The sequence below is a fragment of the Lathamus discolor genome, chromosome 4 (genome assembly GCF_037157495.1).
Source record: "Lathamus discolor isolate bLatDis1 chromosome 4, bLatDis1.hap1, whole genome shotgun sequence".
Taxonomy (NCBI): domain Eukaryota; kingdom Metazoa; phylum Chordata; class Aves; order Psittaciformes; family Psittacidae; genus Lathamus; species Lathamus discolor.
The window spans coordinates 57829610-57852281 of NC_088887.1; the positions used below are offsets into that span (position 1 = coordinate 57829610).

Genomic DNA, 22672 nt, shown 5'->3' on the forward strand with positions numbered 1-22672 from the left:
TTTGGGGAAGTCCCACAGCAGAGGAGCAGTCCAGGTCCTCGCTCACTTAAAATGTTTATTAACATCTGCCACATCATCGCTGGTACATCACTGTAACATGAAAAGACAAACCACGAGTCAGATTCTGCTACAGGAACCACCCAGTCTTGAAAATCCAGAGCTTGTCAATCACAAAGTTCAACAAAACTAAGCTCGAGCTTGAAGAGGTCTATGGGAAGTCACAAAAGCTATCCGGGTGTAACACCAGTTGTCTTTACCTCTCTAACCTATTGCATCAAGACACAGGCCCACACGAGAAGGAATATCTTCAAATCCAAACAGGAATGCTCTCAAATGCGGATTTAGAAATCCTCATACAGATAAATTCTGCAGTTCATTGGACTTCTCTTTGTCAGAGTTACTACAAGATGCAAGCATTTCTTCTTTGTTATTTAACATCAGTGTTCACGCAGCATAGAAATTCTGTGGGATCCCTTTCACACCCAGGCCTGTTATCTGTTTGAAAAAGGTAAAGAAAGGAAACAGAAAAGTCTCTAACTGAGTACAATGAAAACCTTCAACTGTTTTACAACAAATACCGTAATAACCTGCTCCTACCTGGAGGTTCCCCTGGTTCAGACTGAAGACTGAAAAGATTACATGGAGTTCTTTAGAACTCATTAAGGTCTTTAAGATAATCAAGCACCACTCAATAATTTTGCTAATTTACACATTATCTGCAACCCTTACATATGGTCTTTATGTCCCTAGTAACCAAACGAGTCATAGTAACTTCTAATGTGCTTTGCCCATGGAAGACATCTGAGTTTGGAAAATACCAGTTCCCTTCTAGAACTGGAGAACTGAGGAGAAGATAAAAAGCGACAAGGCTCATTTAATTCTCCTGGGGTCCTAAACTCTGCTTCTTGAGAAATCTATTAGTTCTCAGCCATGCAAAATCTGTTCCAAGTACTGCTTTAAACCAGAAAGTCCTAGATTCGAGACTAGATCTCCACCCCTCCTGGAACATGTTTTCATGCTGTAGCCAAACTGGCTGCAGTCAGGTTTCAGGGAATAATGGCAGTTGATGATTAAGAACTGCATTTTACATTCCTGATGTACTTTTTGCTAATTATTTTGCAAAATGAAGAGAAAACCAAGTTTCAGATTTAAGAGCAAAAATGGACCAAAATGTGTATTATTAGTTTCTCAAAGTGTAGCAACCACTTTAAACATGTTAAAAAAAAAAAATCTCCAAAGTTTTGGGATTGGGATGCAAACTTTTGCCCTTGTGAATGTAACCATTAAATGTTTAAAGGTGCAATCTGTGCTGTAAACATTACATTTAGATTTCCTGTCACAATTACAAACTGAGAATTAAGGAAGTGAAATTTCCAGAACTGATGAAAATAAAGTAAGACATAGGAGCAAGTCCTAGTTCCTTACAGTGTATTACAGACTACACTATACAGGGCAGATTCAGATCCACTAGCTGCCTTCAGATCCCAACCAGATACCAACTTTGGCTTAGCAACATTCCAACCTTCCTTCCAAATGCATGAGCAGCTGTGCAAAAGCAGCTGTACCTGTACCCAGCTTTAGGACAAGCAACACATCTGGACCAGCAAATCAGGTGATCAGGATGAGCAAAGGCAGTCGGGGAACCTCACCCGGCTTGGCAGGTCTGAGATACAGAAAGAAGATCTGCTGACCTTGAAAATCTCTCCCGCGTGAGGTTCCTTGGCTAAGGTGGTCTCGTCCAGTCCATCATATGCAGAAGTCACATACATTTCTGAATAGTCTTTTCCACCAAAGCAGCAAGAAGTGATCCTTGGAGTAGGCAGCCTCACAGTTTGGATTCTTTTTCCTGGGAAAATGTGCATTTGTTTACTTACACCACATAAATACTCACGCATGCATAGCACAGATGTGGCATTCACTCAGAAGGAATCTCCTCTTCAGACAGAGGCCATATGCTAAAGGACAGCTTGTTGGGAAATCAAATTCTTTCTTCTGCCTCATCTCTAACTGGTTTTGACCCCCTTCCTTATATCTGTGAGACTTTGTCTCCTTTCCTCATAATGAAGTAATACAGTATGTAAGGCCAGGAAGAGCAGAGACACCTGGCCTGGCATGGCTGTCATTCCCTAACAGAGTTTCCCAGCTAAACATTTCAATGCTGAATTCTTTCTTTTAATTAAATTTAATTAAGTTTTAAATTACATATAATTAAGAATTGCAGGTTTATAATATTTCTCACAATAGATATGCGGTGCATTTTTTAATTTTCTTTTAGTGTACTATTAAGAAGTGGGTGTGCTACATCAGCAGGTTCCTTGTGGGAACAAGGGTACTTGACACTGGGAGGCAGCACAGGAAGCTGTGCTCTCCATGTGATCAGGGTCTGGACCAGTGATGCTCATAGTAACACATGGAGCAGAAACAGGCAATAAATAACACCTTCTTGTCTCATCTTCAAACCATTCTTCTTTGCTCTTGTATTCGTGGCACATAGGTGCCCTGGGTTTACCAGGAGCCGTTTTGCTCCTTCTTAGTTAACTGGTGCAAGCTCTGTTTTGACTTCCAGCCTGGGCAGAGAGCTGATAACACCGATTGGTTTTAATTGGTGTTAAGTAATGTTTATTCTGGCCAAGGACTCTGAGCCTCATGCTCTGCTGGGGACGAGGGGAGGCCGGGAGGAAGCAGAGACAGGACACCTGACCCAAGCTAGCCAAAGAGGTATTCCATACCACAGCACGTCATGCCCAGGGAGGTAACTGGGAGTTACCCGGAAGGGCACACTCTCTCTTCGGGGGGTTGAACTCGTTCGGCGGTGGTATCGTATTCTCTTGTTCTTTTCTCTTATCAATATTATCATTGTTGGTAGCAGCAGTGGTTTGTGTTATACCTTAGTTACTGGGTGTTCTTATCTCAACCCGTGGGAGTTACATTCTCTCGATTCTCCTCCCCATCCCTGCGGGAGCTGGGAGGGTCGAGGGAGGGGGGGGGGTGTGAGTAGACGAGCTGTGTGGATCGGTTTAAACCACGACAATAGGTGACACTTGACTTACACGTACTGATGGATGCCTTACCTGTCTCTGGGTCTATACGAATGACTCTCCCGCCATCAATACAGGCCACCCAGAGCTTCCCTTCTGCATCTATGCACATCCCATCGGGCATTTGCTCCTCCTTTTCTAGGTGGTACAATAGTCTGGGGCAGGCTGCAGGGAGAGTTACAAAGTCAGTGTTACATGGGGTCCTACCAGTTCTGCATCAGATGCCACTCTAAACATCTTCCATGCTCTTGCAAACAGGTAAGTTCATTTTCTGTGGAAAGAGGTGCTGCAAAATATTTATCGTATATGCATTTAGCAAATGTGTTAGAAGCCTAACTTAGCCTGGCAGAAACAAGCGCCCAGTAGAACCAGTGCGGTTTGGAATTGTACTGGATTAACGCTCCTATTTTACCAAGGGTAGAGAACAAAATACCGCTGTCCTTCCTGTTAACCCACTAGCTGCCCACCATACCACCACTGCTACAAGTGCAAGAACTTTTCCTGGTCTTTACTTTCTCATGACAGCCCAGATGTCTTTTTATGAGCAACACATCACGTAAATAATGACTTAGGTTTAAATGTTGGTGATAAGCAATCTCTGCCAGCGAAAGATCAAGAACCTTACCTTTTAATGGCCAGCCAAGCTACCAGTTTTGGTTAAGCCTGGACACCAACTGTTAATGGTCTAGGCTGCAGTGCAGATGGGTTGGTGGGCACATGGAGCAGTGCCTAGGCAGCAGTCTGCCTGCTCTGACCAAGTGCCTTATGGCATTTACATCACCCAAAAATAGACAGCCATTGGCTTAAAGCCAAGGATAGGAATTTCAAATTCATTACATTTGTGTATTGGGGTGGAAAGTGTGGGGGAAAGGAAGCCGCATTACTTCTTCTTTAGAAATCTTATATCGGAAAATCTGTAGAGATAGATAGATTTTCTCTGCAAAATGAGATCTGAGAGAACATAATTATCTTGTATGGTTTTCACCCATGTTTACACAAAGTCCACACTCATCAGAGCACAAAGGTAGTTCCGCAATTTAAACTCCTGTGAAGTACAACCGGTTGATACAACACAAAAATATTTCACCGAGTTTTCAAACGAGGTTACATGGATTTTCCTTGCACTTAAATTTTCATTTTTGCAGATGTAATCATAGAACGTTTTGGATTGTAAAGGAAACTTAAAGACCACCTGGTTCCAACCCACTGCCATGGACAAGGCCACCTTCTACTAGACCAAGTTGCTCCAAGCCCCATCCAGCCTGGCCTTGAACACTGCCAGGGATGGGGCAGCCACAGCTTCTTCGGGCAACCTGTGCCAGTGTCTCACTACCCTCATAGTGTAGAACTTCTTCTTAATATCTAATCTAAATCTACCCTCTTTCAGCTTAAAGCAATTCCCACTTGTCCTATCACTACAGTCCCTGGTGAAGAGTCCCTCTCTGGAATCAAATAATATTTGTCCAGAAAATTTATCAAAATGAATTCACCAAACACCTGAGGGCAATTTTCATTTCAGAATTTGGGAACTTCAGTCACAATGATAAGTTGATTCTTTAAACACAATTCTGTGATATACACACACATACATTCTGTATTTGTATTTGTGGAACTAGTACAATCAGAGCATTCCAGTAGATGGCACTGAAGAATAAATAGCGTCCTATAAGCTAATTCTCACTCTGCAGTATCAATGGCTTTTTCCCTGCAGCTCCTTGAAAGGGTCTAAATATGATCCATTTATACAGATGAAAGTAAGTTGAAGGAGTGCCAAAAGTGTGTTCATCAAATACACCTGGTGTGTAACCAAGTTTGACAAAAGTCACAGTCAGCCTGCTGACAATCTCTACCCAGGAGCTATGAGATCTGTCAAACAAATCATCTTACACACCCAGGTCTTGCTGCAGGAAGAGTGATAGCGCTATTTGTCACTGAAATTAGGAAAGCACGTGTACCAATCTTTCCAGTGTGCGCATCGTAGCTGAAGGCATGCACAGCGTACGCCAGGCTGTCAATGTGAAAGAAGGTCCTGTGGTCCAGGGACCAGTCCAGACCATTGGAGATGTCCACCTGGTCTAACTGTTTTATTACTGAGTGGTTGGGGAAAAGGGTATAGAGGGCTCCTTGCTGCCTCGCTCGGACCCCCGGTGCTGTCTCTTCAGCCATTGTACCTGAAATGGAAATGTGAGTGACAGTTAGGAAGCAGAAGCTTGTTTTTCCTCAAGCTTTATCAAAAACCTCCTGTAACTGTTAGTGAGAGGTCCTAGGGAGAAAGGGTCTACCCAGGTCCCATCAGATTGGTGAGGAGGATTAAAAGGTGCAGGTCAGGAGCAGCTGCCTCCCATGGAGGTCATTCTGGCCAACAAAAGGAACAGTTTCTGCATTGCCATGAGGTTTAAGTCATATACACCAAAGACCCAAAGGAGCACCACAGCATGCCAGAGGCTGAGGCTGCTCACAGCAAAATCCAAGAGGCAGACAGGCAGACAAGCATCAGGTGCTCGTTTTGTTGGTGCTCTTTGTAGACTGATTTCATCATTTAAAGGGGCTGTGACCTTAAAATACAGGTGCTGTAAATCATGGTTGTCTCAGAAGCAAGTGGAGAATACCACAGAAGTGAGATTTTTCCTTAATGAATTTATGTCTCAGTGTTCTGCTCATTGTTTAGTTTCTGATTCTCTCCAGAAAGGAAAGAGCTCTGTAGTGATGGGACGGGAAGCACTCAAGGGGAAAATTCATGCCTTCTTTTAACCGTGACAGACTGTCTCTGTTGGCTTCCCTTTTTAGAAGTCTTCATGAGCTTGTTTTATAACATTTGGCCAAAGCTCCTGTAAAAGCATTGATCCACATCTAGGAACGGGTGTGCAAAGCAGGTTTTTCTCTCTTATTCTTGTCCTTAACTCCAGTGACATGTCAGCCCTCGAGCATAACCATGAGTCAAATGAATTTCCCGATTTTTGGTAAATTTGGAACAAGAAGAAAAGGCTGGGTGGAAAGCCATTTTCACTCCAATCAGCTGCCCTCTGCTTCCGGCATGGATTTCTGTGCTTGGCTCCTCATTTATATAGGAGAAGAAAAACCACAGCGGAATCCTGGCTCCATTGCAACCAGTGGCAAAAGTCCCTCCTGCCTTCAGGAGGCCAAGGATCTCTCCCCACATTCCTGTTTCCCACAAGCTAACCAGAGGAGGCTGTACATGAAGGGTTCAAGCTGCAGCTCATCTTTCACTGCAGGAGCTGCAGCCCCCTCCACACCTCCAGAAACATTCCTACCTGCATGAGCCCCTCACTGGCTCTTCAGCTCCCAAGGAAGCAGATGTTTGCAAAACACCATGGGCCACGTAGAAGGGGAGCTTTCCTGCCAGACAGCCCTTGTTGACAGCCCCTGTTCTCCATCGGGCAGCAACTGAGCAGAGCATCCACAAGATGGCTTACGCTCACAACAGCAGTTTTTGTGGGGAACTCCAAGGAGGAATCAAGAACATGGAATAAAACGCACTGTACAAAATACCCTCTAATTAGTTCCTTTTCGAGCTGGGGGAAATTTCTGCCAGGAACTTACCAGCAAAAAACCTTCCCTTTGGATCCACTTTCCCATCATTGAATCTGTTGTTGGGTTTATCCTGCTCGAGCTCAAGGACGGTGGTGACCGCCTTGGTGTCCCAGTCCAGCAAGGCAAACCTGGTCCCCAGGGCGATGAGGTAGCCCCCGCACTGCCGCAGTGCCACTGAGCCAACACGGGCATCTGTGGGCAAGAAAGAGCAGGAGATGGTGAGTGGCTCCAGGCCTTCAGTCATCCCTAATCCCCCCCTCACCGAAGGCATCTGGGCTTGACTGGGACATCCCTGACCTGGGAAAGGCTGAGCTGATGCTAAGATCCTTCTTCCCTGGGATCATTAGCACTCCTCACTGGCTCTGTGCTCCCCAGATCTTCCCACCTTCTGGGCAGACACAGCCATTAGGATTGTAGCTTTTCCTCTGCAGGTTCCAAATGAAACATCCCATCTGGGCTTAGCAAAAGCACCATGCACATGGCTCTCCACACCTAAGCACAATCCCCTCTGCTCAACTGGCTCAAGGCACACCGTGTTCAGTAACATGTCATGGGAGGACAGGAAGTGTGGCCCTATGGAAAGTAAGGGAGACCACCATGGTACAGGACTCCTACCAGGAGGGATGGACAGGAGCAGACAGAGAAGATCCCCATGATGAAGTGATGACTATGGACTCTTACCCACAGACACGCTCTGCACCTCGTTGGTGAGCGAGCTCCAGCGGCAAACTTTCTGCGAGTTAATATCTACATAGACGAGCGCGCTCTCCCTCTCTTCCCAGACTGGGCACTCTCCCATCCTGTTCTTCTCCTTCACAACAGATTCGATTTTGATGGAGGAGGACATGGTCTGAGAGGAAGAATGCTGATAACAGATTTAATGAAAAGCTCTCATTTGTGTGGATGTTTTATGCCTACGATGCCTAAAGGCAGAGTTTGTAAATGGCAAAGCCCTCCAAATCCCACATGACAGAGTAATTTAGAAGGTTGCTGTGACATTTTCATGTCCTCATGGCTGGAACTGAGCTTCAGGCTCCAAGGCTTCTCCTTAGCAAACCTCTCCTAGGAAGGAGACTTTGAACCAGAGCTATTAATAAGGCACCTGCCTCCAGACAAGGAAGTACTGGGGATATGTCCCTGAGCAGGGACCAAGCTGTCAACCAGAGAGTGGTGATCCCAAAGCTTTCCCTGACCCATGAGAAGGGACTGTGGGCATCAGCACTGATGATGCAGGTGCCTTTTTGTAGAAAAACAAGGCTCTTCCTTGCTAACACAGATGCTCTGACTTGCCCCACAGGAAGATGTAAGCCCACATACCATCTACAGCTTGCCACTGATGCCACTGCAGACCAAGTGCCCGCTCCTGCACGGAGCCAGTGTGAATATGCAAACACCAGGGAAGAATCCTGCCTTTGAAATCCTGCTGCTTCGTTTTCCCTCGGAGCATTTCATCTTCACCAGCCCCCTCACCGCCCTAGCCATGGCTCCAGCCCTGCCACAAACTCTACATTTCGCCCCGTGCCAGGCTGCAGGGGGTAATTACCCCAGCTGCAGCTTCAGGGCAAAGCCACCTATGAAGTTCCCATCCCAGGTGGCTGCTCCTGCCGGGGGGGTTCATGTCCCATCCCCGTTGTGGCCAGGTGCCCAGAGAGACACCAGACACTCAGCCACCACCCTGGAACAGGGTGCCAGATCCCTCATATTTGTGTTCAGAGCCCACTGATGCCCTCCAAAACAGGTAGGTCAGCCTCTGCCCCTGTCCCAGTGTGGGGTGTGAGCAGCAGCATCCACCATTCAGCTCTTACAAAAGAAAGGTGCCTCCTCACTGCCTCAGTCACTGCTAATGGAGACGCCACTGCTGCTGCACCCACTGGCCTCAGCACATTTTTTCCACAGATCAGAGAGATATTTCTTGGGAGGCAGCCAGTCCCTGCCATAACACTCTTCCTATGGATTACTGTCTTGAAGAGGGCATTGTTCCCTAGTAGGTGAGCTGGTGATATGGTATACAGAATACTGATTATCACTGATGCTCTTCAAAGTACTGAGAAGAGCCAGTAATCACTCTGAGTGGAAACTCCATGGCTGGGGACCCAGGACCTCCCCTGCTCTCCAACGCCAGACATGCATAACAAGGAGTCACGCCACCACGGTAAGATCTAAACAACCCATTTATCAAATGTATCCTTCTCCCTTCCAAGAAAATGGCCACGAGAGACTGGATTAAGCTGCTCCACACAAGAAATCAGCATCAGTCTCAAGCGTAAATGAGGATACCCAGCAAGATGCCAGTAAAACCTCATAAAACCTCTTGAGCCGTGCTCGAGCTGGAGAAGTGAGTTTCTCTTGGGTCGAAGTTTTGTGTCATGTGGCTGCCGTGTTTGGGACTCGAGGCTCAGAGACACAATGCTGACTTTATTGTATTGCGGTCTGGCAAACACAGAGCGGCTCTCACCCTCGTGGGAAAACGGGGTGCAGCAGCAGCCTGGCATCCACACGGCTCCACGGAGGAAGAAAGTCTCCAGCTCTGCAGCAGATGGTATTTGTTTTGTTTGCTGTTGCATCGACACAACTGAGCCTTATTAAACCTCTCTCTTCCCACCACCACCTGCTCAATTTACTGCGCCTTCTCCAGCAGCAACAAAACCGGGGCCCGGCAGACAATCCAGAGCGAAACACTGATTGACAGACCCATCCCGCATGTCACACGAGGAGCATGCAATCACATCAGTGACAGCTATTTCCCCAGGCACAGGCAGAGGAGAAACCAACCTGCGCACACCAGCTGCCTGCTTACCCTCCTCATGCTGCCTAGACCTGCCCTGTCCCATGGAAACTCAGCACACATCCACCTTCCCCAGCTGCACATCCAGCCTCAGCATTTCACCCCTTCTCCAAAGGATTAGCTCTTGTATGTACGTACCTCCAGCTGTGAGTTCCTTTTATTTTCAACTATCTGTATATTTTGGCTCAAATTTACCCCTTGTTTTTAAGCAGAAGGCAACCAAAAGGGAAGATTTATGCCTTACTGGCTGAGCTTTCACTAATTTTCACAAGTAACTAAAAAGTGAGGATCTTAACAGGAAGTCCATCTAACCCTAAGAGGCAGCATTGTCATCCAAAAGAGGCCCCACAACCTAGCAGGGATACAGCCCCTGTTCCCCTCCATGCTTGGTGGTCCACCTCCTTCTGCATTTTCCCTGCTTGCACCGTGTGGAGCTATATAGGAGCAGTGTTGCACAGAATACAGTATCTCAGAGGCAAAAATGGGGAAATGACCACAAAAAACCCTGTTCAAAACATCCCAACTTCACCACTCCCCGGGCATTCCGCTGCCTGGCACCTTTCTGTGCAAGGGGCACCTTGCACTGATTGGTGTGCAGGGGAAACAAAAAGAACCATTCCAAGCAGAAAACACCAAATTCTACTGGATTTTCCCCAAACAAATCCCTGCGGATAAAAACATCGTCTTTACCCTGCCTATTTCCTCTCTGCTACATTTTGTTGGCGTTCTAGCCTCCTGGACTCATGCCTAAACCCGTTATGCAGACTAAGAGGCTGATGGGTGTCACTGAAACGTTTTCCAAGTTAAACTGTTTGAAGTTACCAGAATTTGGAGACCATAAGAAAAATTTCCTGTTAGGAATGGGAAACTAATGTAAAAATATCTGGTCAGCTCTTAAAACTAAAGCCTCCTTCTGGTAGCTATTTGAAAATAGCTTTTCTAATCCTCAATCCACATCCCTTTTCAAATGATTTGGACACAAAGTGGTGATTTCAGTACCTCTCAGACACAGGTAAAAACCAAACAAATGATGGGCCTTAACAGGTTTCTTTACTGTTTCTCCTCCTCTCTCCCCCATGCAGGCACACGTCATTTCATTTTCCATTTCAAGCTGAAGCAGGCAGACAGGTGAGGCTTATAACATGCGCACAGTGAAATAACCAGCAGTGTAAACTAAGGAATCTTAAGAACCCTTTTCCCTCGGTCAAGCAGCTGAGTATTTTCACCAAGCTGGAGGAAGCCTATGCGAAACTGTGCAGCTCATCACATCAACACACCTGCAGAGGGAAATACCGCAACTCCTGGGCTGGTATCTCCTTTCAGGCACTAGTCCAATGAAACCAGCTGCTGTTTTTGGCGACAACGAACAATGTGCAATAGTTGATGCTATCTGCACTGAGCAGGTAACCTTTTAGATTCAGTCAGCAGTCACATGAATGATGAGGCATGGAGCAAAGCCCTTCTGAATGGTCTGGTTCGTGGTGCCAGCAGCAGAACATGTGATAGGGAAAAATCCTCGCTCAGAGTTTCTCTCACGTCATAAGAGCAGGAGAGGAAAACTGAGACATTGCACCACTCGGTCACCCCGAGGGCTAGCCCACTCTCCCCCAGTTTAGAGGCAAATGAACGTCTGGGGTGATAAAAAGGGGAGGTTAATAAAAGATGCAGGGGAGGGTTCCGTAGTCACTTTGAAGTATAAGGAAAAATCTACTCTTGTGATTAAAGCATGTTAGCGTCATTAAGATTTGGAGGTTGTTCCCAGCTGTGCCACAATGTTCTTGTGTGCAAAGAAGAACCCGCTCTCCTCGCAGGGCTTCTCACCTCCTACATGTAAAGCCCGATCCCCACCTCAGTGGAGAGCTGGGAGCTGTTGCCTGCAGCACACGCAGGGAAGGGCTTTGCCCCAGGACCCTCCACGATTGCCATGAATGCTGCAGGACAGCAACATCTTGCTTGGATTTAAGAATTTTGGGGTTTTTCTTTCTTTGGCATTTGCCATTGTTTCACCTGTGAGAGATGAAGACGGAAGATGCCAAGTGCCTTCTCCCAGCCAGCCCTGCTCAGCAGAGGTAGGTGATGGTGGGTCCCCCCAGCAGCTGGTCCAGCAAGGTGGGGACAAGGGCAGGCTGGCCATGGAGACAGAGCTAGGGAGAAAGGCAGGGGGCAGACTGCTGCTGCCAGTCACCGGCCTCACCATGATCAGAGAGGGCAGAAGCCACCTTGGGAGGAATCAGACCCACTCCAACACGAGAGAGCAATGCATTTCTTTACTAATGCAAGACTTTAATGAACATGTTAATTTGATGTTCAAATGATTAATAGGATGAACACTTCTCCCAGATAAGCAAATAGCCAAGATAGACCCAGTATTATCCTATCACAGTTACCATCGAGCCACATTTGGAGGTTTAAAGGTTATAGCCCTAAGCCAGAGACCATTTCTAGCAAAAGAGGCAGTCCTATTTCCAAGTCGAGCTCCGGCCAAGTCATTGCATTACAGGCAAAGTGGCTGTGAGCTCCTTGAGGACCCTTTTCAGTCTTCCTTGGCCTCCCAAGGCTCCACCTCATTTCAGCACGAACCCCGTGTCCCTGCTCGCTCCCACACCACTTTTCGCATTACTCTGTTTTCCTTCTTTTAACCTAAAAGATAACTTTGGAGGGAGGTTCCTGTAGAACGATATCCCTTTTTTCACAGCATTCCGCTGGAAGGTGTATTCAAAAGGGAAATTCTCATTTGCTATCGTTTTAACTGCTTTCACGTTGAAAGAAAAGTGACTGCTTCTCTGGTGCAGGAGAAGAAGGCCTTTTTTTTTTTTTTCCCCTCCACAAAGTATTTCTCAAGGCATCTTTTCCTAAAGGAATTTTGGTGGAGAAAACCACATTTCCCACTCAGCTCATTTTTCTGGTGACTTGGCTGACTTCCCACCACAGGCTGCGGCAAAGCAAAACCACGTCAGGCAGGGGGATAAAGCACTTGCCATGACACAACTAAAAAACCCCATGTCCTGCTTTGCTGTGGAGCAGCTCGGACGCTGGATTGTCGACAAGCAGCAGCACCAGGCAGGGCAGCAGCTGGGACAGCACTACCGGAGCACATCTCTCTGATTTACTCAGGTGGTTGCAAACGCTCTGGGAACACCCTCACCGCCCTTTGCACCATCTCTTATTCCTGACCCCACCAGCATCTAGACTACCAGTATCACATCTCCCACCCCTAGCGCACCACTCCAGCATCCGCTATGCCAACCTTTCCAGAGGTCGGTCGCTTTAGGAGGAGACACATCTCAAAAGCTTTGTGGATGCTGCTGACAAGTGGTGCACCCCTGCAGTAGCAGGTGCATGTATTTGTTGCTCGCCAGCCCACTATTCCTTGAATTACTTCCAGAACATCAAGAGCTTGACCCTGCCATGCACTCCATTTGTTTCTGATGTTGCAAAGCAGAAGCTTACAGAGGAGTTGGCCATAGGCACTGTCATTAACAGCAGAAAAACAGAATCTGAACTTTTAAAAAACCTCTTATTTCTTTAAACAAATGAAGCTTTGAGTATATAAGGGGAGACCTTGTAACAGTCTTCTAGTACCTAAAGGGGCCTAGAAGAAACCTGGTGAGGGACTTTTTACAAGGGTATGTGGTGACAGGACAAGGAGAAATGGCTTTCAGCTGAGAGAGGGCAGGTTCACATTAGATATTAGGAAGAAATTCTTCCCTGTGAGGGTGGTGAGGCCCTGGCACAGGTTGCCCAGAGAAGCTGTGGCTGCCCCATCCCTGGCAGTGTTCAAGGCCAGGCTGGATGGGGCTTGGAGCAACCTGGTCTAGTGGAAGGTGTCCCTGCCTGTGGCAGGTGGTTGGAACTGGGTGAGCTTTAAGGTCACTTCCAACCCACACCATTCTGTGATTTATGATAAAGGCAGTGGTGCAACCCTGTACTTCTGGCTGACATCCCACCACAGTGTTTCCTTCTGGAGTGACCTCCTCTCTCCTTTCCTACTGCTTTGGTCTCCTCTGATGCAACTCCTACCACTTTTTCTTTTGTGGTCCCTAGTTTTTATCAACACAGTGTAGCTGGGAGAGTGTATCAAAGCATTAGCACACCACATGTATTAATGTGGTATCTAAATAATTGTATTTGTCTTCTGTTACCTACAGGCATATATTCTGTTGCATACAGGCTCAGACAATAGCTCTATATTTGTTCCCACAGCTTTGCAAATACTTAGTAAGTCCATCACTCCCCTCTTTTTTTCACAGCTCCTCAAATCACACTCGTGTTCCTTATTCCCTTTGCAGGTCCACCCCAGCTTTTGTTACTCTAGAAACTCAGCTTTTCATATAACTTGATTGTCCTTATGTCTTAAAGTCATTCTTCACCTAGACAGAGTCATCCTCTGCTGCTGTCTCCCTCTTGGAGACGACAACAGGCAGGATTACAGTTAATGAAGACAGTTATTAAAAACCCGTGCCAGGCAGGCGCGGGTGCAGCTACTCACCCCAGCGATGTCCCACTTGACAGCGCTGTCCAAATGTGAAGCCAAGGCTTATCTTCCCCTGGCTTCTCCCTTTTTGTAGGCAGGGCTTGGTCCCTCCCTGGTGCTTGAGATGGGAAGAACTGGAGCTCCCCGGGCAGTCTGTGCTGCCAGCTTTTATTTCAGCAGAGCTATATTGCCAGCAGAGGATGACTTGAGTTTTCTCCAGCTCAGTTGGGAATAAATACTGCTCACCTATGACTATAGATTTTGGTCACGAGGGTGAAGAAATCCTTCAGGGCACAGCAGCTGCTCCTCCTGGTACAGCCTTTCCTGTCAGTGGGCTCTTGCTCAACCCTAATTGAAATCAGTGCAAGTCTTTGATCAAAGAGGTGAGTGCCACAAATAAGCGAGGGATTAAACTAAAGTCAGGAAGCCTTCCTAATTGAGGGAACCGGCAACCACTCAGCGCCAGGTCGGGACTGATCCGGTGCCCCATCATGGGACTTGAGTCAAAATATGCTGGCGGCACCTGTTTGGGTTCCTTGGGGCTGGGGCGCGGGAGGCAGCCAAGACCTCTGCGCTGCAGGCTGCGGTGAGGCGCGCTCCCGGGCTGCTTTCAGTAACATTAAAAATGTAACTCTCCTGGCAGAGTTGGCTCTTCCTGCCATGTGACGCCTGTGAAACCAGTGTAGTGAAGCCCAGCGGGTGATCCTACAGAGCGGAGGTGGTACTTACTTGTAAAGTGGCTGCAGAAGCTTATTGTACCTGCTCCCACGCTCACAGGCACAAAGACACACTCTGCCAGCGATGGGGGCAGCCATAACTTCTCTGAGCAACCTGTTCCAGTGCCTTAATACCTAATCTAAATCTGCTGCCAGTTCAAAGCCATTCCCCCTTTTCCTGTCACTACATGCCCTTGTAAAAAGTCCCTCTCCAGATTTCTTGTAGCCCTTTAGGTACCAAAAGGCTGCTATAAAGAATCTCGAGAGAATTCTCTTCTCCAGGCTGAACAAATCCATCTCTCTCTCTTCATAGGAGAGGTGCTCCAGGCCTTGGATCATCTTCATGGCCTCCTCAGGACTCACTCAAGCAGGTCCACATCCTTCTTATGTTGGGGGCCCCAGAGCTGGATGCAGTACTGGGGTCTCACAAGACCTCCCTCAACCTGCTGATCACACTTCTTTTGCTGCAGCCCAGGGTACAGTCGGCTTGCTGGGCTGCAAGCACACATTGCCTGTTCGTGTTGAGCTTCTCAATCAACACCCCAACTCCTTCTCCTCAGGGCTGCTCCAAACCCTTCTGCCCCCAGCCTGTATTTGTGCTTGGCACTGCCCCAGCCCAGGTGTAGGACCTTGCACTTGGCCACAAACCTCTACGTGCTTTAAAGAGGACAAATGGTGACTTGCACAAAGTTACATTTGAACTCTCTATTCAAAGCAGCACCACAGCCTCAGTGTAACACTGTGGTGCAGGGGCGATGCTCAGGAGGCATAGCAGATGTAAGCAGATCCCACAGAGAGAAACTAGCTCCAACAGGCTTCTGGAGACGTAGCAGAAAACCATGATGTACCAATTCTTGGAGCTACCTGCAGAGAAGATGCACAGCCACAGGCTCTCTCGGCAGTCACTTGGTGGGTTACGTACACACAGCAGGGGGGGATGGATAGCTATTCCACCTGCAGGTGGAGGTGCACAAATATGGGAATGCGTAACATGACAGCAGCAAAATCTGCAGTTTAAAAACCAGCTGAGCTACATCACCACTGTTTCAGCACATACAGGTCTGAAGTTACCAGCAAAAAACCAACCCCGTGAATAATCTTGCCATTTGCAACAGGTGCTGTGAGGAAACTACAATAAAACTCCCCTTTCAAACACATACATTGAAGCAGTTGCCATTTGGGCATGCAGCCCCCTTTTGCTCTGGGGGAATATTGTTCAGTGAGAGGTACGTGCAGGAGGTGTTTTCTTCTAAACACAAATGACCAAGAATACCTGACACCTTCCTGTCATCATGGATCAAGCCAGAACAGGCTGAGATCTTCAGAGGATGCATAAAGATATGGTTCTTCATCCCAAAAGTCTGGGTTTATATTTAACAAAATGAACAACATAGTGACATACACTGGGGGAGAGATGATGATCGGCTTCAGCCCATTAGAGTGAATTTAAACACAACCGCACCTGAGGCCTTAAAAAAGGTAATGTGAAAAGGAAGCTGTAGATGCATAGTAATAGGTATTAGTGTTTCGGTTGTTGCGAATATCCTGGAACAAATGAAGTTCTTGTTAAAGTGGTGGTAAGACCACAAATGGATGTTTTATGAGGAACTTAGGAGACAAGAGAAGAAACAAGAAAAGTAAAATATATTAAAACATTATTTAATCATAAAAGAAAGTTACAATATTCAGTAACTAATCAGGGTGAGAATCTTTTTAACACAACGGAAAAAGCATCATCAGATATTAAAAGTAATAGAGTGTAAGGGCAGGGGGGAGATCAGTTTTAAAATATTCTGTGTATTTCAGTAGTTTTTAATCCTTTCCTGATATCATAATTGTGTTGTGGTTTCAAAACAGAGGATGCTGAACCAGAATACTTGACTTTAGAACAAGACCTTCTCACTTCTCTTCCTTAAATCAGTCCTCTCCATCCATCCTGAAGAGTGCATATTTAACCTGCAAACGGAAACGGCGGGACTCCTTTCACCCCTAGCCCTGTTATCTGTTAAAACAGAGAGAAAAAACCAAGATCAGTGCAACAATTCACCACTATCAGACACTTCCTTTTCTTTCACAACTAGACATGCTCTACTTTAGAAAAGGACTCTGTCCTCCAACTCGACACCCTACTGTATTTTGTACACAGCCAGGAACATCATCACAGCCAGGAACTTCAACCTGTGCAACCTGTGCTCTTTCTGTGAAGCTCAATAATCACAGACCAGAGTCCAGTCCCCAAAAGCCTCTTTCCAGATACCACTAAGCCTTAATTCTGCAGTTTGCGATACAGCCTTCAGTATGCACACATACAGAAGAGCAGGTTACAGACTTCAAACAAATCCCAAGTTGACAAATTTGTAAAGAGATAACTTGGTTGTAACTAACTAGAAGGTAAATAAAAGTAGATGCGTTTATCTGCCACTGACTGAGACACAGAGTATTTACACATTCTTTCTATAATAAATAGAAAACCCAAACTGTATTGGGAAGGGGAGAACTAGAAAGAGGTGACAGCATAAAAAGTTTGCAGGATCAGCATTGTTACAAATGTCACAATGTTACAAAACCCAGAAGTATTTCAAATCCCTAAATACATTAAACTTCCTTATCCTGCAACAGGAACCAAAAATGCAAACAACAGCTCAACATATGTGACTGAAGTTCTAATGACCACCCCTTTTCCTGCTTCCCACCACTCCAGCTGGTTTGCTACCTGAAAAATGCAGGAAGGAAAAAATGGCCTTCTAAAATAACAGGAAAAAGTATCACTCACCTTGAAAATCCCACCAGCCTGCGGCTGCCGTGAAAGCCACTCTTTATCCATCCCGTCACGGGCAGAAGTCACATACATTTCTGAATAATCCTTTCCTCCGAAACAGCAGGAAGTTGTCTTGTCAACAGGAAGTTTCACTGTCTGCAGTCTTTTTCCTGAAGAAAACAATGCATTGTGCTCCCATTTGTCAGCTTAGGACAAGAAACTTAGACAAATTATGCGAATAACCAGCATGGAGCCAGGTGTTCCACAAAAGCAGGTACCAGGGCAGGAGCAGGTCCTATGCTGAGTTTCAGCACACTGACGAGCACCATGACAGGAGGAACCAGGCTTCTGTACACCACAGAAGTGGATTTTCTGTTGTTGACGATGTACCATTTGGCAAGTTTCAGTCTCACTTATTACAGATGGATCTTCCTTGCCCGCAATCCCAGCTTGTCCCCTAAGTAAATGCTAACAGCCACAGCACAGACGTGTATCTCATCCCATCATCTCGGCTGCCCATGCAGTCAATGGAAACGGGATATAATTCCTCCCTACAACAGGTCACATGAATCATGCCCTAGAGCTGATGACTTTTCTACTCATAACTACAAAGGAAGCCTGGAGCAGACAGACCTTGTGCAGCTCTATTGAGGCATACCTCGTGCTACACCTCTACTGCCTGCTGTTAAGGAAGATTAATTCCTTGAAGTTTTTCCTGAAATTTCAATAGCCTTTCAAAACAAGCTTGAATAAAACAGGGATCATGGGACAAGTCTGAAGCTTGGAAGAAACTAGTGCTACCATAGAATCATAGAAGAGTTAGGGTTGGAAAGGATCTTAAGATCATCTAGTTGCAATCCCCCTGCCTAAATGATATTACTCATTTATTATACTAACAAACAGCTACCAGCATAATGACAGTAGTAACTGGGCTGGTCCAGCCTTAACCAGAAGGCTGTCATAGAATAGTTTCTCCTTACAAAGCATGTAACTTCCCTGCCCCACAACTGCATGTGTAAAGCCTGGTCCCCTTACTGTAAATAACTGTTTAGCGATGAGTTGCAATAGCAGGAGAGTAACTTTGATGTTGGGAACCCTGCAAGGGAAAAGAAAAAGTGGGAAGTTTGGCCCACTTAACACCTGTGAGAAGTCTTTGGTTAACTTCAGAGTGCGGCCACCATTTCCCAGGAGGTGTTTATCAACCTTTCTGCTTCACCATCAAGCTGTGCTTTTCTCCCTTGCGATGATGTAGCAGCGCTGCAATGACCTGACAAAAGCGCCTGCCAAACAGCTTCACATGTACTGCAACACGAAGTGGGTCATAAGCACAGGTAAAATCAAGGCCACATTTAAGCCGCTGGTGCAGTCCTGGCACACTTTTAGCCCACCTAGATGGATATGCTGCTCCCCAGAGACAGTTTGGGCTCTGCTCTGGTGTAGGAAGACAGCCTGGCTGTCCAAAATAAGCTACAATACAAAATCACAGAATGGTTTGGGTTGGAAGGGACCTTAAAGACCATCCAGTTCCAACCCCCCTGCCACAGGCAAGGACACCTTCCACTAGACCAGGTTGCTTCAACCCCCATCCAGCCTGGCCTTGAGCACTGCCAGGGATGAAGCATGTACCATACACAACTTCTCTGGGCAACCTGTGCCAGTGCCTCACCACTCTCATAGTGAAGAATTTCTTCCTAATATCTCATCTAAATTCTACCCTGTTCTAATTTAAAGTCATTCCCCCTTGTCCTATTACTACATGCCCTTGTAAAACATCCCTCATCATATGCCATATGGTGCAGGACTAACGGACATTGCCTGATCCATTTTACCTGCTAGTATGGATGTAACCAGAACACCCAGAATATACGACAGAGGGATGAGCACAATTCTCTTGGCTTCATCAGCAACTCTGATGAGGGTTGGGTACTTTACAACTCTGTTTTAAGCCCAAAATAAATATAAGATAATAGCAAGTACGCAGGGGTGAAAAAGCCTGGAAAGTTTGAGCAGTCTGGGATTCCTGATGCTGTACAATAAGCTTATATGGCACACTTTTAGACCCACAATGGCCAAAGTAAAAATCAAACCCACTTTGCAAGAGCATTTAGGTTGCCAGAGATCATCTGCCTGTCTGGTTAACTGCTTTTTTTCTCTTGAGAAGAGCAGATTTTTCAAAATATCTAGAAAAACTGGGAGAGAAGTAGTTCTGTCTGCTGCCTGGGAGTGACAGGGACCAATATGAGCCCCAAGACAAGGCTCCTGCCAACTTGCTCAACCAACACGTTGTTGTTATCGAGTCAGCTGTCAATTGAAGCATAACATGGTTGCATGGGTCACATGATGGCATACAAAATGCTTCAGAAGCCACCCTAGAAACTGGCTGACACTAAGTCTGGGAGAAAATCAGTGCGAAGGGTATTCAAAGGCAAAAAACATGCATTGTAGGAGAAGAGGCATGAGCCCCAAAGACAAGAGTGCACTTGCAGAGTGGTCTCAGTGTAACAGCCTGGAAGATACTGTTTACAAAGGTCTGAGATGAGCATTGTCTCCTGAGGTACAAGAAAATCTGCACCTGGACACTCTAAAATCTACCTGTAGTATTCATCTAGGCCTGGTACCTAGAAGGGAGAAACTCAGCACATCTTTTAGACCCTATACAATCAAAGGATATAAGAATACATTCATTATGAAGAGCTGTCAAATATTTAATTCCTAATAAGAAGACAAGACTACATAAAACTAGGTCACTACATGACCAGAAGGTATGACAAGACTTGGCAATATACAAGTCAGACATCCCTTTGCAGCCCTTTGCAAACCCAGTTGGATCAGTCATCACAGTCTTTCCCTGTAGCACATCCTGCATCTCAAGGCAGCAGCTGTCTGGGCTAAGAAGCTTAGACCTGAAAAGCTGCTTCACCCTGAACCTCAAAACCATCTCTTAGAAAAGATGCAAAACAAACAAGTTTCCTCACCCATCCTCCTAAAAACACAGTCTATGTCTTTGCTATCAGTGAAACCTGAAAACCCCTCCATGCTTTAGATCAGCTTTTTATCAGTGGATGTAACTGCAACTGTCTGACAGTCATTCAAGTCACACTTCGTAGCTATTGTGCATTAAAAGAGAGGCTTTCAAGGAGCTCTCTTCAAACCTGTCTGGGTTATCTCCCTAAACAGATTCAATTCACTCAGAATTCAGCAATTTGCAGATTTTACATATTACTGTCCCTGTCCCTGCGGAGAGGGCAGATAAGCATGAGATATTCACAAAGAAGGCTCTTTTTGACATGGACACTTAACCTGAGAAACTTCTTGCTAATGTTTTTGCTAATGTTTGCTGCAGGTGCTGGGTGTTCTACATGGGAAGAGAAAACCACTGGCACCTACTGATACATCCAAATCACATCCAGCTCCTAAAGACTCTGCTCTGAACATAGTAAGAGACTGGGAGCACATTAGGGGTATATACTCTGCTGTCAATATTCTTAGTCTCCCTCTGACTTCTGCTTATGGACACTATTCTCTTTAGCTTTCATTTAAGAAAATACTTCCAAAAGGGAGGACAAAAAGGAAAACAAGTGAAAAAAGAAAGAAGGTGAAGGCCAGGGAGGAAAAAGGTAGAAACGGTGAATCAGAGAGGCTCACGTGTTTTTGACCCAGACTAAATCATGTCTGGCAGACCACCAAAGCCCAAATGAGGGCAGCAATGAATGACAAGCTCAGACAATGGGCACACCCAAGACATTACTGTGGGAATGGTAAAATGCTGTGGAATTCATTAAACATTTTTTTTATCATTTCAATTGCAAAGTTCATTGTGCAAACTATTTTCAACAATAAAACAACGTTGTTGGTATCAGTGTCTCATGGGAGTTGTATCAATCTCAGTAGGCTGCCCAAAATAATAAACTGTGCTGACGAAAGAAGCCAAAAAATGGTTTAAGTCATCTTTGCTTTTTCATGGCTCACTAATTTTCTTCCACTTAATTTATCAATGAGGTAAACACTGACCTTAAGCTTGGAAGGTGTAAGAGGATGCTAACTCAAACAATTCACAAGTATAATAATAATCTCCTCAGCAACTTTACCTTTTCCAACACAACAGAGGCTGGAACGAAGGAGTCTTATTTACAAAGCTAACTTTTGAGAGCAGGGACATTAACCTGTTTAATATACCATTTCTGTGAGGGGAAAAAAACCACTTCTTACTCTTTGTGCTTGTTTCTCTTTTTCTTTCATACAGAATTCCAGCCCACCTTTTGCAAGGACTTACCTGTCTCAGGATCAAGACGAATCACTCTCCCACCATCATAACAAGCTACCCAGAGTTTGCCTTCTGTATCAATGCACATCCCATCAGGAATGCTCTCCTCTTTTTCCAGTTTGTATATACTCCTACGGTTGCCTGCAGGGTCGAAAAAACCAACAAAACTAAGCGAGACAGTTGTTAGAACTTCCATCAAAACTGCAGCCCAGCAGTTAATTATACCGTGAGTTTCAAAAGCTGTGCTTTTTCATATGAAAGAAATGGACTGTGTCTGCTGCCCTGTTTGTTTCCCTGAGTGAGTTGTTTCTCAGCATGAAAGCCTGTGGATCAGCTTCTTCCCTCTGGAAGTATAATCTTTCTTTTCTAGTATTCTTTGCTAGTGCAGCACTCATGCTCCCTACTTCTAATACTAAATGAAGAACTGAATAAATTAATGTTATATATATATTCAGAAAATTAATTACTCGCTCTAAAAGCAGTTTGGATCATTACAAGTATGGGCCACTTCCAGTCAGAAAACTGGAGACTTTTCAAACAGATTGCTGGAACGTGCCAATAATCACTGTTCCAACACAAAACTGACCTTCAGATATATAAACCGAGAGTTTATATAAACACAGAGTTAGAAAAAGCATCAACTTCAAAGGCGTACTGTCAAGCTAGACCCAAACAACTCTTACCTAGACTTTCATCCACCGTTATTAAAGAAAATGAAAACCAATTTCCCAACATTGTTTATTTTATGCTCTGACAACTTCAGTGTTTCCCACATGCAGAAATATTTTTAATGAGTTTCCTTTGCCTCCTGGGGATTGTCAGACTGCCCACAGAAAGAGAGTGAGGGAGCGCGGGTGAGAGACAGAGAAGAACCACCCTATTTCCTAAAGGAAAATCCAGTTGGAAGCTATAGCAGAGACACTAGGACAAGATGCTACACCTGGAATGACTTGAAATTCACTGTTTCAAAGCTAAATCTCAAATTGACTGGGTTCTTTTAAAGCAAAATACTGCAGTCTATGTACTCAAAAGCAAACTATTAGTCCAAGTCACTGGATTTTTTCTTTTGCCCAAGCTTGTAGAAG

At 45.6% G+C, this 22672-nt stretch overlaps 2 protein-coding genes and 2 long non-coding RNA genes across 10 annotated transcripts in view; 2 read left to right on the plus strand and 2 right to left on the minus strand.

The window, feature by feature from the left end:
- LOC136013551 (regucalcin-like) lies at positions 1–14085 on the minus strand. 5 transcript variants are annotated; one of them, XR_010612279.1, is made up of 7 exons: positions 7272–11299; positions 6600–6782; positions 4994–5209; positions 3072–3203; positions 1692–1846; positions 258–495; positions 1–90 (listed from the first exon to the last, which is right to left on the minus strand). XR_010612279.1 is itself a non-coding variant. In XM_065677588.1 (7 exons), the coding sequence occupies exons 2-7, from the start codon at positions 7435–7437 to the stop codon at positions 445–447; spliced, it is 903 nt and encodes a 300-aa protein (XP_065533660.1). In that variant the 5' UTR covers positions 7438–7440; positions 13865–14085; the 3' UTR covers positions 1–444. The 5 variants fall into 5 exon arrangements, 4 of the variants coding, with proteins under 4 accessions (XP_065533660.1, XP_065533659.1, XP_065533662.1 ...); XM_065677588.1 differs by adding an exon at positions 13865–14085 and having other exon boundaries at positions 1–495; positions 7272–7440; XM_065677587.1 differs by adding an exon at positions 13865–14085 and having other exon boundaries at positions 1–495; positions 7272–7455.
- On the plus strand, positions 2735–5372 carry LOC136013552 (uncharacterized). The gene is made up of 3 exons (XR_010612280.1): positions 2735–2815; positions 3181–3296; positions 4184–5372. It is a non-coding gene; the product is annotated as an uncharacterized LOC136013552 (long non-coding RNA).
- On the plus strand, positions 6666–22519 carry LOC136013553 (uncharacterized). Of its 2 annotated transcripts, XR_010612281.1 has the most exons (4): positions 6666–9505; positions 10458–10503; positions 20667–20759; positions 21567–22519. It is a non-coding gene; the product is annotated as an uncharacterized LOC136013553 (long non-coding RNA). The 2 variants fall into 2 exon arrangements; XR_010612282.1 differs by lacking the exon at positions 10458–10503.
- The window catches only part of LOC136013550 (regucalcin), a 12257-nt gene continuing 5788 nt past the window's right edge, over positions 16204–22672 (minus strand). For both annotated transcript variants that reach the window (XM_065677585.1, XM_065677586.1), the window contains exons 5-7: positions 21597–21728; positions 17339–17493; positions 16204–16567 (exon numbers count right to left, since the gene is read on the minus strand). In XM_065677585.1, the coding sequence (XP_065533657.1) occupies positions 16517–16567; positions 17339–17493; positions 21597–21728 (338 nt within the window). In that variant the 3' untranslated portion in view covers positions 16204–16516. The remainder of the gene's footprint in view (positions 16568–17338; positions 17494–21596; positions 21729–22672) is intronic.

Coding starts and splice junctions, on each gene's coding strand:
- LOC136013551 (XM_065677588.1), bottom strand. CDS start 7,437: ATGTCCTCCTCCATCAAAATCGAATCTGTTGTGAAGGAGAAGAACAGG. Junction 1,847..3,071: donor TCGTATAGACCCAGAGACAG/GTAAGGCATCCA, acceptor ACATTTTCCCAG/GAAAAAGAATCCAAACTGTG. Junction 496..1,691: donor ACGCGGGAGAGATTTTCAAG/GTCAGCAGATCT, acceptor TTTTTCAAACAG/ATAACAGGCCTGGGTGTGAA.